The 15976-nt window shown below is 42.4% G+C and overlaps 1 protein-coding gene and 1 long non-coding RNA gene across 6 annotated transcripts in view; one reads left to right on the top strand and one right to left on the bottom strand.

Annotated features, from left to right (window-relative positions):
* Window positions 1-1579: 1579 nt before the first annotated feature.
* Window positions 1580-6945, bottom strand: LOC140482370 (uncharacterized). The gene is made up of 3 exons (XR_011961713.1): window positions 6839-6945; window positions 4901-4983; window positions 1580-2073 (listed from the first exon to the last, which is right to left on the bottom strand). It is a non-coding gene; the product is annotated as an uncharacterized lncRNA (long non-coding RNA).
* Window positions 6946-7089: 144 nt separating this feature from the next.
* The window catches only part of LOC140482369 (zinc finger E-box-binding homeobox 2-like), a 147937-nt gene continuing 139050 nt past the window's right edge, over window positions 7090-15976 (top strand). For 3 of the 5 annotated variants that reach the window (XM_072579744.1, XM_072579745.1, XM_072579742.1), the window contains exons 1-2: window positions 7090-7544; window positions 9809-9962. In XM_072579744.1, coding sequence (XP_072435845.1) covers window positions 9890-9962 — 73 coding nt within the window. In that variant the 5' untranslated portion in view covers window positions 7090-7544; window positions 9809-9889. Of the gene's footprint in view, window positions 7545-9131; window positions 9302-9808; window positions 9963-15976 lie in introns of those variants that run through there. The other 2 variants (XM_072579746.1, XM_072579743.1) reach the window with 2 other exon arrangements.

Below are 15976 nucleotides of genomic sequence, written 5' to 3'. Positions count from 1 at the left end.
TTTTCTATTTATCCTATCCATGCCCCTCATGATTTTATAAACATCTACAAGGTCACCTCTCAGCCTCCGACACTCCAGAGAAAACAGCCCTAGCCTATTCAACCTCTCCCTATAGTTTAAATTCTCCAACCCTGGCAAAGTCCTTGTTAATCTTTTCTGAACCCTTTCAAGTTTCACAACATCTTTCTGATAGGAAGGAGGACTGAATTGCATGCAATATTCCAACAGTGGCCCAACAAATGTCCTGTACAGATGCAACATGACCTCCCAACTCTTGTACTCAATACTCTGACCAATAAAGGAAAGAATACCAAACGCCTTCTTCACTATCTTATCTACCTGTGACTCAATTTTCAAGGAGCTATGAAGCTGCGCTCCAAGATTTCTTTGTTCAGCAACACTCCTGAGGACTTTACCATTAAATGTATAAGTCCTCCTAAGATTTGCTTTCCCAAAATGCAGCACCTCGCATTTATCTAAATTAAACTCCATCTGCCACTTCTCAGCTCATCGGCCCATCTGATCAAAATGGTAACCTTCTTCACTGTCCACTACACCTCCAATTTTGGTGTCATCTGCAAACTTACTAACTGTATCTCTTATGCTCACATCCAAAGTAGATACACGTAACAGGTTAGAACAGAGCATCTGGGTACCATGGAGTTGACAAAGGCACAGATAAACAAGGCCAAGAGAATTTTTTTTTAAATTATACTTTAAAATTTGAGGCACTGAGGGAACCAGGAACTAATATGAATGAGCAAAGTGTCTGGGTGACCTGATGCAGGATAGGATGTAGGTTGAAGAGTTTTCAAATAACCTAAACTTTATGGTCAATGATAAGGGGAACACCATCCAGGAAAACACTGAAGTGACAGAATCTCAAAGTGATGAAAGTTGACACATGATTTTCAACAGCAATGGGAAGAGGATGGTTAAGTAGCAGATAATACTGAAGGAAATAGACTCTGGCAGTCTTTATAATGAAAAGTGTCTTGGATTGGACACTTAGCTGGAAGTCCAATTTGACACTGAAACTACAAGTAGTGTTCTTTAATCCAAGATAGAAGTCAGGGTTTAGAATAAGTGAGCTGAATGTGTGGTGAATGCCAAAGATAATGGCTTTGAACTTGCCATTATTCAACTGGAAAAAGCTACCGTGGGCAAGAAACTCAATGGTGCCACATCAATTTTGTAGCTAATAAGTAGACTCCTAAGCATCCAATCGGGTGGTCATGAAGCATGTACTCTGCATTTTGGAAATACATCACACAAGATACCAGATGTCCAGAACTTTAGCCTGAAACATCTCCTTTGCATATGTTAATGCTTGTTTGAGGTGCCCATTGTAATACTGGGATGTCCTGAATATAGGGTAAAAATGAGTACTGCAGATGCTGGAAACCAGAGTTTAGATCAGAGTGGTGCTGGAAAAGCACAGCAGGTCAGGCAGCATCCGAGAAGCAGGAAACTTGATGTTTCGGGCAAAAGCCCTGATGAAGGGCTTTTGCCCAAAACGTCAATTTTTCTGCTCCTCAGATGCACCCCCCCCGTCCTGAATATAGCCAGAAAACATATATAAGAGATTTTAATTGAATTTATTGTCACGTATACCGAGGCACAGTGAAAAGCTTTGTCTTGCGAGCAATACAGGCAGATCACATAGTTAAGTAGCATAGATAAGGAAATAATAGGTAAACACTGACAAAAGCAAAAGCAGAGTTACAGGCAAATGTTAAGAGATTGTGAGTCTATTCATTATTCTAAAAACAGTAAAATAGAAACTGTTATGAAATCGGCTGGTGTGTGTGTGTTCAGGCTTCTGTACCTTCTCCCCGATGGTAGAGGTTGTAGAAAAGCATTGCCAGGGTGGGATGGATCTTTGAGAATGCTAGCGGCCTTTCCTTGACAACGGTCCTGATAGATGGATTCTATACATGGGAGGTTGGCCTTTGTGATTGTCCGGGCCGAGATTAGGATAGATCCAGGTTTAATTGCTCGTCACTGCTGAGTGCGCAGGCCTTTAGCTAGGATCTTTGTGGGAATACCATAAGCCTTCTCAGTGTCCTAGGCCTGGAAAGGAAAGCATTAGACAAGGTTTCATAATTTTAAGTGTTCTTTAGTGCCCTGAAGGGCTTCAATGAGGACACCAACAAGGTTAACTATGCTTTTCTCCACAGTTAAATAGATTCACAGTCCAGACTCATAAATGAAATATGGCCATTTAGGTGTGGTGCCAGAGTACTACTGATGCTCACAGAACTGTGTCCAGACTATGTTTCATCCTTCTGAAAAGAGAGGAAACCTGTGGTGGTTAGTGCTGGTGGAAATGTATTTCTATAAATTCTGTCAAAGTGGTGAATTTTAAAAACAGTTATGCCACAAGGTTTAATTTGGCAGAACCGTACAAAATGACAATAGCAAGTACAATGTTTGCATTCTGTATATTTACATAGATAAGAGGCACAAAGGTGCAATTTGTCACTTCAGTTAACCATTTCTGCATTCAATCAAATATTGATTGAAATATCTCACATAAATTATAGCTAACCACTTCATCTTGGGAGGTTTGAGGGAGTGGGAAACTGTTGCTAAGAAGCTGGGACTAATTAACTAGCTACAGATTTGCCTTCAACAACTGAGTGGCATGGAGTGAGATCAACAAAGAGCTTCCCAAATGCTACTGTTTTTCACCTCTATTTGTAAATCTATGCCTGCCTTATGACCCTTCCTGTCTATATGAACTGACACCAATCTTACATTGACCCAGATGGGCCCAGAAACAGCTTTTAAAAGCAATACCAGTGCTTTCATTGCCGACAAGGATTTTGATCACTTTTGTATTTCAACTGGGACTCCTAACATTCATAAAATGTGAATCAACAAACACACTTTGTTTTCAGTGTCAGTGAGAATTTACTTTTTAGATACCAAGTCAAATTTAGGTTAATTTGTTTTGTAAAAAGAACTCTTATATTATCTTCTCAAGCCTGCTGAACTGAAGAGTGCACATTTTCAACATGTTCTCACAGATTGTTTTTATAAATTTGTATCAAATACAGTGACATGCCTCACAGATTGTATTGTACTGTTTACAATAATCTGCTGCATATATGCAAAGTGGGCAATTGCCAAAAAAAGGTACTTTGTAATATAGATTTCTTAAAGGAAAAGACCATTTGAAGCAAAATTCCTTCAGATGCCCTAAATTAATGGTACTGAATGAAATTATCGAGATTAACGCTGTTGTTATTTGGATTATTGGCAGCTTTGGTCCAAAACTGAAATAAATGGGGGCTTCACACATTAGGGATCACATTTTACTGAATTGGATTTGGGCTGTGGCTGCTGCAGTCAACAATCATTTCAGTTGGATTCCAAATTGGCTCCTGATCTTAGGTTTTCTACCAACCCCTGGAAGTTAAAAGAATTTTGCAAATGTTCATCCCAGTCGCAAAGCACATAATGCAGAACAACATGTCAATCGAAAAACTATAACAAAGGCTGAATAAAGGGGTCATAATTGATTCAGCAAATGAATAGAAAAGTGGATAATTGCAAAATAAATTTATAAAGTGCCACTGCAAACTGCATGGCTTCATTGGCAGAGGGAAAATGAACAAGGAAAATGGACAAATCCTTATAGAACCTTATGGGTTCAGTGAGCAGAAGCAGTAAGTAAAACTAACAAAAATACCAAGAGACCTAGTACACATATTTCACAAGAAGACAATAAATTGGCTCAAGGCACTAGTTTGGCTGCCATGAGGATATTATATAATGCTTCTCACTGTACCACGGCAAGGATATCTATGCATCAGGAGTGATCGTGAAATGGAAAACCCAACTGTTAACTAGCTTTGACATTTGAATTGTAAGAAGAAATGGAATACCCTGGGATGACTTATTTTGAAGAACAGAAGGCTCAAATAAGTTATTCAATAGTGTTAAAGGGATAGTTAATGTGAAGATTAATATTATGTTTGACATTGCTACAAATGCTAGACCCAGGGAACATAAGCTCAGGTTTAGAAGATGAAATTTGCAAAGAGCTTAGAACAATATCTTTTACACAGCAAGTGAGGAACATGTGAAGTGGACTATGGAATAGAGGAAGATTGTGTGAGAATATATAAGAAGGAATGGGATGAATATTTGAGAGTGATTAATTATGTGGTATTAGTATTTAGGATCAGTCAGATGATGTGCAGAGCTTTTGTATGTTTCTATGAATGGAAGCATCACTATCAGTATTCATTTTAAAAATAAATAACTCAAAAGAATGTGCTTAATGACACTCATAGTAAAAGCAAAGGTCATTCAGGAATGAATTATTTTATAGGCTAACTTGTACTCTCATTTTGCCTTTTCTTTTAAAATGTGTTGTATGTACATTAGATATCTTAATAATAATTTAAAAACCAATATCACCTAAATATCAGACTTCTTTTTAATAAAACACTTCAATATGTTTGTTTTGCTATTTTTTCTCCTCTCCTAAACGTCTTGATGGGAACAGTTCCTCATACACTCCCAGCCCTGCAGTATCTCCCTTAAGTGATCATTATTCTTACACATGTCTTGGCAGTGTCAGAAACCATGCGGCCACAAGGAACATCAATCAACCCAAGCCCTGCCCTCACCTGATGAACACTCATGGCCACTCTATAGTGGATGTTATGATCTTTGGCTGATTTTCCATTCTTTTGGCCAGGAGCACTAAAACCAATTACAATTCCACCTTAGCTGAGATCATTTAATCGGCATTAATCAAATCTGTAACCTTCCCTGTCTGTATGATCTAACTAGTAACGGGGTAGATTCGAGGAATTCATTCCAACACTTGCAAAAGTATATGTGGAAATTGAAACATTGCAGAAATGCCATTTTATGACTGTACCTTTGCTGATGTTAAATCAAGGTCCTTCATCCTGTCAGATCAATAAACCTCTCGACAAGAGTTTCCACAATTAGGTCATCGGTCTACCATGTAAATGAAAAATAATGCACAAGTACAGCAACAGAACCCGTCTGAAAACATATTTTAAGTGAATCACCAGTCTCTTTAGTCATTAGATTTTTAAATCAGGGCGAACACTAAGTTAAATAAAGATCATTAGAATTATGCTCAAGGGAAATCAGACTACTTTCTACTCATGGGATGACACCCAATGTTTGTTTCTGCATTTACTGAATCTTGCACAATTTATCATTTTATAAACTTTGTCTTGCTGGAAATAGTGTTTCTTTTTCCTGAAGAATACTGTCTAATGCAATATGTTTGTTCACCACCATCACTACTCTCCAAACTCTCAGAAAACAAAAGCATTTGCAATATGCATCAAAAGGCAAATTCATTTTAAAGAGTTGCATACAGAGAGAATTTACTCCAAGTGAAAAGAAGCAATTTGAACCTGGTAAGCGAGTGAGGCAAGTGCTTGACTCCATTTTCACCACTATGTCTATTCTGGGTATTCTTTAATCTTATTATGTTGCAACGTTAAGAAAAATGATTTATCAAACTTTTGTATGAAAAAAAAGTGACTTCTGGCCCCAGTACTGGATAAACTTTTGGCAGTGAGCGCAGAACTTCCCTCAGACAGGAATGGAAGAGATTTTGCTGTGAAATTCCATGAACTCGGTTTACATTTCGACAGAATCCCCCTTAACCAGGTCATTCTGTTCAAACAATTTATAACTCCAGTCGTTTATAACGAAGCAGCTTGTGCTACCTTTAACCATTGATGTCGGAATAATTACAGGAGTTAAAAAGAGACATCTCGGGAATCAAGACTTTTCTAGATCTCTAGGGAGCTCACTTACATTTCGTTACAGAAACCACAACATCTTATAAGTTGTACATGCTTAGGAAAAGACCTCAGCGCCCCTCCCATTCCTGCGATAATGAAGGACGGGCTTCGATGAATTATCAATGCGATTTATTATCACTTTCTGTCTGGTGATTGAAAACTTAATTAACCAAGCAGGAGTTAGCGACATGTCAGAACCGCTTGGGGCTGTGACGGAGCCAATGGTAGCATTGCGGAGGCTGAGCTTTTTTGGACTAACGGTGAGAAGCAGATATTCGGACAAGTACAACTGGTGCATAAAAGTAGGGGGAAAGCGCACAGACACAGTGGCGCGGATAAACGCACTTAAGCACTTACAAACATAAGGCATTTAGCAACCACACCCCATAAACCCAAATCTATGTGCTGCCTCATCCTAACAACCTCACGAAATCCATCTTTGTGGGTCGTGGTTAAGTTAAAACCAGGTATTCTTTTATTTCCCACGAGAACTTCATCAACTTAACGCGTTAACCCTTTGGCCACCAGTGCGTTTCACCCCATCGAAAGCATTCACTCACCCCCCCCCCCCCCCCCTTATTTTTAGATCGGTTACTTGGGATGAGAGGGTCAGAACAGTGGGTTTGAATAATCTGAAGAGTTTGCTGTTTCAAGCTTTATCCTCAAAGGTCGAGATAATTAAATGGCAAATCACAAGACACTGGAAGAGAAAAATCTACAGGGTCCATTCCTGAAAAGACGAAAGGACATGATGCTCCCGTGTTTTGTTTGAAACAACAGAAGTTCCCACGGTAGAAACCCACAAAAGTTTTGGGGTTGTTTCGAGTGACACATTCTGTAGGGTCAGTGACGAGCTGAAAAGTTAGGGATTTCAGGATTCGGACGGAGTTGGCCAAACAAAAAGACGCGAGCTGCCAAACTTTCGGCGAAATAATAAATGTCAATAAACATGACGGTGTATGTGTGTTTGGGGTGGGGGGGGGGGGGGGGGGGTGGAGGGGTGATGTGAAAAATAACAAGAAGCAAACCCAGGATTGATCCGAACGGCAGCCTCATCTGGTGAACATAGCGATACATCCAGCTCTCCCGCTGCCTAGCCTGTGTGGATTGAATAGGAGTTGGAAAGGGCTGGAGTTTTTTGCCTTGAGTCATTGAGCAGCGCGGGGCTGTGTGATCAGGACATTCAGATACATGTAACCCTGTAAGAATGCCATTTCAGGATTACGTCGAGCGAGGGAGAGAGGCAACTGCATTTCCACTGGCCACCAGCCTTCCCCTTGCCCCGTCCTCTCTGCTGATGGCTGTGAACTGAAAAGGTAATTTAATCCAGATTCGGACTGGACACTCAGAGGGAGAGAGAGGGAGAAAAATGTTTGAAAACGTCACATCTACCGATGATCACGTTTACGGATCTTCAATTATCCCTTACCACGAAGATAGGTGGCGTGCGTTTTCTGGGGCCGCACTTCAGGGACTCTCTTTATAGAAAAATGTCATTCCAACAAGCGGAACACGTCAGTCCGTCCACAGGTTGTGTTTCCTGGTGTGAGAGACAACGGAGCGATCAGTTCTAACCTGCACAGCAGGAATAACGGTCCTTCCTCAAGTCTTTAAAGGTTTCTTTTTTCCCCTTTCCGTTTAAACAAAAATCTCGCCTTGATCTTCATGTTCCTTCATCTGCACGCTGTCGACCTCCCAACAGTCTTACCAAACAACAGAGCCAGGACAGAGCAGGTATTTTAAACATTTATCTATCTGTCTGTATTTACAGATTTAGATTTTGTGCGCAGGTATTGTTGTGCGAGTGGAAATGAACTTTAGAGAATCTTTTTTTCAGGAGACCCCTCTCCGATCCTGCCTGCATTTTAGGCGCAAAACTTTGTTCAAGTACCTGACATCCAGGTGTTAGAAAAAAGGTGCTGAAGGGGGCAAAATGAGGCATGTCCGTCAGCTGCTGTGAATCCTTGTGCTAAAACGTCAGTTTTATTTTTATTTTTCCCCCAGCACGCATGTGTTTCTCGTTTTGTGATTTTCATGTTGTTATTTTTAGTGAGCACTGGGTTATTCAAAGGAACCGTTACCTGCTGCGACAGTGACTTACAATGTGCCTCCCCCCTCGTTGCAGTTCCAATGTAAAGACAGAAATTTCGAGGGATTTAACAAGATCGATAGATTTTTCTCAATTCTGGAAGACTAGTTTAAGAACAGGAGGCACGTTTTGTAAATACACAACCGAGTGAAACAGTCCCGGTCCCCAGTTCGCTGTGAATGCATTTGTTGCCAAAACTTTGAATCGTATTTTGAACTAAGTGGTGCTTCCACTTTTTTAAAAAAATGTGTCTTGGGCTGTCAGCTTTAAGGAAAGGAAAAACAGCAAACTTCTGGGGTGGGGGGTGAGGGAAGGTGGTGGCGGCTAACAAAATTCAGTCCGGATTGCAAAAGAAAAGTGAAAGGTGGGGTTCGTGTTGGAGGCGACTTTGAGACTGAAGTCTGTTCTGCTCAGAATTCAGGGGAGCGGGTGATATTTCTAGTTTGCTTCATTGTGTAGGAGCAGCCGTAATTGTTTATTTCCCCCTTTCACTCAAATAAGTAAAAAAGAAAGTGCAGTTGTGTGTGGCACACTGATGGCATTTTTCACTATGACATGCTTGGTCGCTTGTGTGACTTTATTACATAAGCTTAGTCAGACTGGCCATTTTTTTGAGTGATCTTATGCTCTTTGTTGCTGTGTGCGTTTTCTGTCTAAATTATGTGGATTGCGGTGGGACTTTGATACCTACAAGGAACAGGAGTAAATATCTGCACATTGAGCGTACAGTTGGTGTGCGCTGGCCGCTTGTTTGATGCGAACCTTTTTTTTTGGACCCGCGCCTGGACTGCCCCCCCTCCCCCGCCCCCCATTTTTCGTTTCGGTTTGAATTCACAACAAAACGTTTATAAAATGATCATTTCCTGCCCTGGTCCGCCTGGCGTAAATCAGTTGTGTGTGTGTCCTTTCTAATTCTTTTTTGAAAAAAAAAGGGACATCTGTAAATTTGGGGGAATTACCACAGTCATGTCATATTACAGTTACACTCCGTCTACACGAGCCGGAATCACCTTTAATCATCGCGGGCGTTTGATGCTTTGCATTTTGTGTGTGTGTGTGGAGTGAGGATTTGTAATAGTTGTGTGTGTTTTTTAAAGGTGGGGGGGGGGGGGGGGTGTTGAAAAAGTAAATAAAAAGAGGCAAAAGTGTAAATTCCAGAGAGGGCGGAAATGAATAGATTGACACCGAGTCTGATCTCAGCCGGCACCGTTAGTTTGCCTTCAACACCTTAGTTGCAGACGTTGCTGTAGTTTAACGATCGCACGTTTCCTACAGTCAGGAGGAATAAAAATCAAACATTTTTTCCCCCCTCTGGAAGTCCTGCGAAGCAATTCAATGCCGGTCCTCACGCCCAACGAACGGTACCATCGAGCGCCTTGCTTTCCGACTCTTCCCCCATCTCGTAAGTCAGCGTCCTCCCCTTCTCACCATCAAACAAAAGAGTAAAAAAGTCAACAAGAAAACAAGCCCCTGGGGGTTGGAGTGGTTGGGAGGGGAAGGGGGAGCGAGAGGAGGAAACAATCGCCTTGTTTTGTCTCTTTTTTAAAAAAAAACACGAAATAGGAACAGATAACAGTGGTCTGAGCCTCAGCTGTCTTCACGGACAGTCTGAGGCACTCCACTCCAGTGCAGTTGGCCCCCAGTTGGTGAAGGTTTTCGGGGACAAAGTCAGGGCTGAGAGTGAACGGTGTGCGTGTGTAGCAGAGAGAGAAGTGCCCGCTTGTGGGATCACTGGAGCCCAAGTCCGCACAGAGCGCTGGTGGCCGGGCTCTGCCTTATTTCGCGGGCAGTATTTAAATGAGTACCGTAAAACACATTGTTGGCGTGTATGTTTTGTAAACGCTCCCTCTTTTTTTCTTCTCCTTCCCTTTCTCTCTCTCTCTCTCTGTCTCTATCTCCCCCTCCGAAGGACCGTAAAGCGTCGTGAAAAGAGCCGGGAGGGGGGGGACGAGCCGATGCCGAGTCCTGGAATCTGATCAGACTCTTATCAATGAAGCAGCAGATCATGGCGGATGGCCCCAGGTGTAAGAGGCGAAAACAAGCCAACCCCAGGAGGAAAAACGGTAGGAGAGAGCACCTTTCCTTTGCTACCATCGCCTCCCGCACAAAGTTAACCTCAGATTGTGAAGAGCGGCTGTATTTTCCCCCCTCTGTGTAATGTTGATTGACTTTGAAAAGACACCCCCACTCCTAGCTCCACCACACACCCCAGTGAAAGTGGTGGATGTGTGTTGTGTGAAAGTTACTCCCGTCCCCTCTCTCTTTCTCCTTAATACTTGACTCGCCTACGGGAGGAAACCGTTATGTGCCTCTTTTGTTTGTTTTCCAAGCGATCGCTTATTTAGCTAAACTCTTTTCGATCAAAAAAAAGGACGTGTCAGACTTTGGCAACACTTCAGTCTAACAGAACACACCTTACATACATATGTTTGTTAAATGTTTTCGTACTTGCTGCCCAAGCTTTCTCTCTCTCTCCCCCGTCTCAGAGATGACTGCAACTTTTCTTTCAAAAATTATAACCCTCAAGGAGAGAAAATGACCGTCAGGCGAATTTTTTTTAAAATGAGGAAATCTCTCACGTTTCTTTAGATTTTGTTTTGATGTGTCTGTGTGTGGTGCGGGGAAAGGGAGGGGAGGGGTGATACCGGGAGCGGAATAAAACGTTTCCCTTCTTGATACCTCGTCGTTTTGTGTGTGTGTGTGTGTATGTGCGTTTGTCGCCCTTCACATTATTTAAAGCCTGTGTGTTTCGGGATCAGGCTTTGTTGATGCGTTTATTCATGTTTTCACCTCGCACTAGCTCAAATGTTATGCCGCCAGCTCGACATTTTGTGTGAACATTCATTTCATCTTGTGTTCCGTACTCTTCCCCCCCCCCCCCACAAAGAAAAATCTACCCTTACCTTGATGTGTTTGACTGGATCAGTAAATAAAGTGCCCTTTAACAATAGCAGAATAAAAAAGGCGAGCAATCGCGAGTTTCTATTTAAAGTACAGTCCACACCGACTGGACGAGAAGACTGTGTGTGTGTGTGTGAATGCTACCTTGCCCCCTTGATGCAGTCTGCTTTTTCCTCCTTTAGCAGATTAAACTTATTGATTTTCTCCTTTTTTGTGTTGTAATATCAATGCTTGAGTGTGAGTCTTTTCTCTCTCTTTCTCGCTCTCTGTCTCTCCCTTTCTAAGTATTCCAAAAGCACGCTGCTGCTGTCAACAGTGGTTTTCCCCTTCTTTCTGCTGTTGTATGTACGTGTGTTCGTGTGTGTTCATAAAACATGGGAACATGAGATTACAAACCAATGTTAGGGGAGACAAATAAGGTAGGGTTGCTTTTTATACCAACGTGCTTTGAAGATCACTGGCTGGATCTCTGACGTGACTTCCAAGTTTTCTGGAGTATCTTGTTTTCTGGATATTTTTAACGGGATGATTTACTTTAACACTTTAATGCTCATCCTCCTTTTTTCTACCCCACACCCCTCCGTTCTGGTAGTTAGATGGGGGTTGCAGGTAAAAACGCTTTTCATTTTCTCCCGTGACATGCACACATCCAAATGTCTTTCCCCCGGGGAATAGCCTGCATTTATCATCGCTGACTGCAGGAGAAGATTTTTTTTAAAACTCCCTCTACCACCCCCACCCCCAAACCACCACCGCCGCCTTCTCTTGGAGTCATGGAAAAGATGTCAGCTCCTTGCTTGTGCATCCGCTGATAGCAATATTTGAAGATGTTATCAGGGCGATATGCATTGCAGGAAAGAAGTGGGGGGGGGGGGGGGGGAGGGGGGGCGGTGGAGAGAAGAGAAGGAGGAGATGCTGGGCTGCGAGTGTGCGGCCAGGCAGGAGGGGAGTGAAAAAAATACCGAGAGCAAAAAAAAATCGAACAAAAGGCAGTGTCAGTTTCAGTCACAACGCAAGTCAGATGATTACTGACTCATCTGTAACTTTGAAACACTTTTACTTTAAGTGTTTTGTTTCAGGACTCGGGAGACCCGCGCTTACTTAATAATTTATACTTTGGGTAACTTTGATTTCCAGTTAGATCAAAGGAAATCAAATTTCTTTTTAGCAAGTGGAATTGATGTGCATGTAGCAATTTCACAACTGGCAGTCGATCGCCGTTGTTCAGGGTGTATTTACTCGAGTGGAGAGGGTGACAAAACGGTCCTTGTTGTTTTGGTTAACCCCTTGCTAACTAATGTTTTGTTAGGGTCCCCCATCCCCCCCACACCACTCCACAGCCTCTCACCCCCGCGCCCCTCACATACCTCGTCACCTTAACTCACACCACACACGCACACACAGGTCCCGTTTGTGACACTCCCTGGGAATGCTAGCGTTCTGTTGAGAGGGAGAGAGAGCCCTTTTGTTAATTGCAGAAATAATGTCCGCGATGTTTAGTGATGAGGTTGAGCCGCCTGTTCCACCACCCGCAGTAAGCCTTCTGGTCATTGTATTTTTAAAATTTATTTTCTTATTGGTGACCCATCCGGCGGTCTGGTCACTTCTGCTAAAACAAAATGCCTTGAACTGCTAAAAGTTTGGTCAGGATCAGTGAGAAATTAACCAACTTCTCGAGAACTGTTTTAAAAAGAAAAGTTTGGACGTTGTTTTTCGAAGTGGGTTTCAGCTGCGAGAGATTGGACAAAATTGAGAAAACCTATTTAAATAAAGCCAGCCAACATTTGTAAAATTTCAAATCTGCCGAATCTGGGACAGTCTGATTGTTAGATATCCGTCGAGCCCGTTCTTGCCTTTGAAGAGAGAGAGAGAGAGAGGGGGGGGGGGGAAAAACTATCATGGGATTAACTGTTGTGGGCCGACACTGCTGTTTCTGTTGAGCGACGCTGAACAGTGAGCCTATCATCATGGTCGGCTGACCCAGTGTATGTCTCAGTTCAGGTTTCGTGAATCCGCCCAGCTGCAGCAAAAGAAATGCTTTAAGTTCTAAAATAACAGGAGGAAGAAGAAGGGTGAAGTAGAAGGAGAGAAAGTCTCTCCAGACAACAAGAAAATAAACGTCACTGGTGGAGCCTTGTAAACCTTCAATAACGTCCAAACACTGTTGCAATACTTTCATCAGGTGTTGCAAGTAACAGCTAACTGTAAAAGCTACACTTGGTTGCCATTTGCAACCAGCCTGCTGACCAAATGTGAGGTGATTGGTCTTGGTAGTAAATATTACATTTTATATCAAATATAGTAAAAGTGCAAAGCGGGCACAATAACAATCAACTGTCCGGTTTTTTTTCAGATAATAAAACCATTCATTAGGATTGTGAAGATTTATCCCCCCGCCCCCTCTACTTACCTCAGACCCCAGCAGCTATCCATCATCCGCTGTAAACACATTAGTAAAGGATCTTTCCTTTCTGTTAAGATGTATTGATCATTGTCAATAAAGGTACTTTGGAGGAACGGGTTAAAGCGAAAGGACTAGATGCTGCGAGCAGAGTTTTGCGTCTGCACTTATACTGAAGGTAAAAGATAGGCAGTCATTCATCTATGGTAACATTGCTTTCAAGATTTAACAAAGGCAAATTATTTCCAGTCCAAACATTTTAGCCCGTTGTCATTAGTCCTGGCCTTGTAGGTGCGCTTTCGTTGATTGAGGAGGAAGGGAAGGCTTTCTAGGCTTCTTATTTTGAATTTTTTTAAAAAAAACTGGCGTTCTTTTTCGCTCCTGGTGTCATTTCCCAGAAAGCGGCTTCCCAAGGTACATGCTATTTTGCGCCTGTCATCAAAGAACAGAGGAGAGGGAGAGAGCAGGTTTGCAGTGATCACAGACAATTGATTGTCAGGACTAATGTGTTTCATTTACATGTTTATAACGTCAATAGTGCTAGGGTGTCCACTGTACTATTCAGTCCACAATTCCACAAGGGTGCAATTGTCTGTGCGTCTATAACAGACACCTTTTCTGATGGGCTTTTAGTTGGCTCTTTTTTAGCCTGTTTTTTTTACATAAATAGCGAGGAGGGGGTTGGGGAGAGGGACTGAGTTAGACTGGCTGCTGTGGCATTACTGTTGATTTTTTTTTGCTTTATGCGTGTAACGTAATTAATAAAGATCATCCGACACTTAATTGCTGATGTTTGAGCAGATGCATGCAGAATCTGTGGAAAAAGCTAAGCGAAATTTTTAAAACATAATCATACACGTTTCAGTAGGAATATATTTGGATCAATCCTATGGCCGTCAGAAAGTGTAATATTTTACAGGCTTTTCGAAAAAAAATAACTTTGAAATGTAAAGGAAGTGTATCTTTGCATGTTGTTGTGGGAAGAGTTATTTATTTTGTTGTCTGAGAGTTCTGCCTAACGGGAAAATATGCACAGCAGAGGCACCGTTAGCTGAACTCTGACTCTGCGGTCTTTTGAATGCCTAAGGTATGATTTCACTTTCACTCACATCAATGGTGACCTGAATGCCTTTCATATCTGATCCGCCGTGTCTCTCCCAGTAAACATCCCCTGAGGGGAGAACAAAGAAAGAGCTGCTTCTTCTTAATCACAATTCAGCCCTTTCACCGCCAGTAGGCTAAATTTGCATTCGGCATCAAGAACAAGATGAAAAGAAAAGTGAGAGGATAAGAGAAGGGGGGGGGGGGTGGAAGGGGAGAGAAAGAGAGAGAGAAAGGAGAGGAGGGTTTAGTGTCGAGGAAAATAGCTTAGGTGTTTGAGAGAGCTAACTGGGCTTTCCCTAGTTACAGCCTTACATGGCTCGCACTCTCTCCCCTGTCCGTGTAGCCTTGGCCTGCTTGACAGACAGACAGATAATGTTTCAGGATGGCATGCCGGTACTATTCGTGGCCAGTCGCTTGCAACACTTGAGCAGAACTGTCTAAAGGGGATCAAATTCCCACTCCCGAGTCTGCCGCGCCTGGGGTCAGGTGTACATCCTGAATACGCCTGCTACCCAACATTTTGTGTGTGTGTGTGGTTGCATGATACAGCCTTACAGTTCACCCATATGGAGGGTGAGCGACAGGATTGTGTTCCCACGAAAGGAGTAATATCTTTGACGGGTTTCTATTTTAGTTTCAGTTTGGTTTCAATCCATCAAGTACATTTCAGGTCTTTATAAAACAAAAATAAAAAATTATTCAACACAAAAGTGGGGCTGGCACGACATCCCACTATACAGAGCACTGTCATGTCAAGGCATTTTAGAGCTATTTGCAAGTGACAGCTTTAGATCAGTGACCACCTTTATCTCCAAATCCGTAGAAGTGCTGCAGCCTTTTCCATTGGAAGTGAACCCTTACGGGATGTGCAGGCTACCAACCAGAGATTTCGGACTCAGCTAATAAGCTGCAGTTCGCAACAATTAGTTGGTTTGGTGAAATTAACAAGAAGAATGTAATTTCCCCAACCAGGAGGGCAGCAGAATTCGATTCCATCTCGTTTAAAGAGTAAAACTCGAAATTTTATTTAGGGAACTATCCGTCACGCATTATTATTTATTTATCTTAGATGTTAAGGGCTGAAACAGTCTCCAAACGCAAGTTTAGTTTTGAAATAGTTTCGAAGGGCGGTACACTGTTTTCATGCTACTTACAATCTGGACGATTTCTTTAATTTTTTTTTGTTCAGGAGCATAGGGTAGTTGTCCTTTGCTGCCTGTTTTGCTGTTCTGACTTCCCCTTGTCACCCTCCCTTCCAGCGACTGACAGATTTAACCAGGTTCACTTCAGCGCACACCTTCACACAAACTTGGGGTGGGTAGTAAGTGAAGTAGAAAGCTGATTGCAATTTAAAACAAAACATTTCTGTGCGAGGCAGTTTGCTGGGATCGCCCTTTGCCAGGCATGGGTTGATGTCTGCTCAGACGCTTTAACCCCTGGGTAGGGCACTTTCTCAGGAGCTCCCACTCCCTCTTGTCATCAATGCCGGTGGAAGCCAGCAGAGGATAAAATTTACCACGTTTCCATTTCACTTTCCGTTCTCACTTGAAATAAAACATCGCTCGTGAACTTCGTGTTTGAGGCGTAGTGAGTTAAATAGAGTATGTGTCAGTGTGCTGGAGCAGCGTGGTGCTGTGAGAAAGCAGAATGTTAACATGAAAGGTGTTTCCT

This window comes from Chiloscyllium punctatum, chromosome 10, assembly GCF_047496795.1.
Source record: "Chiloscyllium punctatum isolate Juve2018m chromosome 10, sChiPun1.3, whole genome shotgun sequence".
Lineage (NCBI taxonomy): Eukaryota > Metazoa > Chordata > Chondrichthyes > Orectolobiformes > Hemiscylliidae > Chiloscyllium > Chiloscyllium punctatum.
Note: the sequence above shows the minus strand (reverse complement) of the source record. Positions and strands in the feature narration are given on the sequence as shown.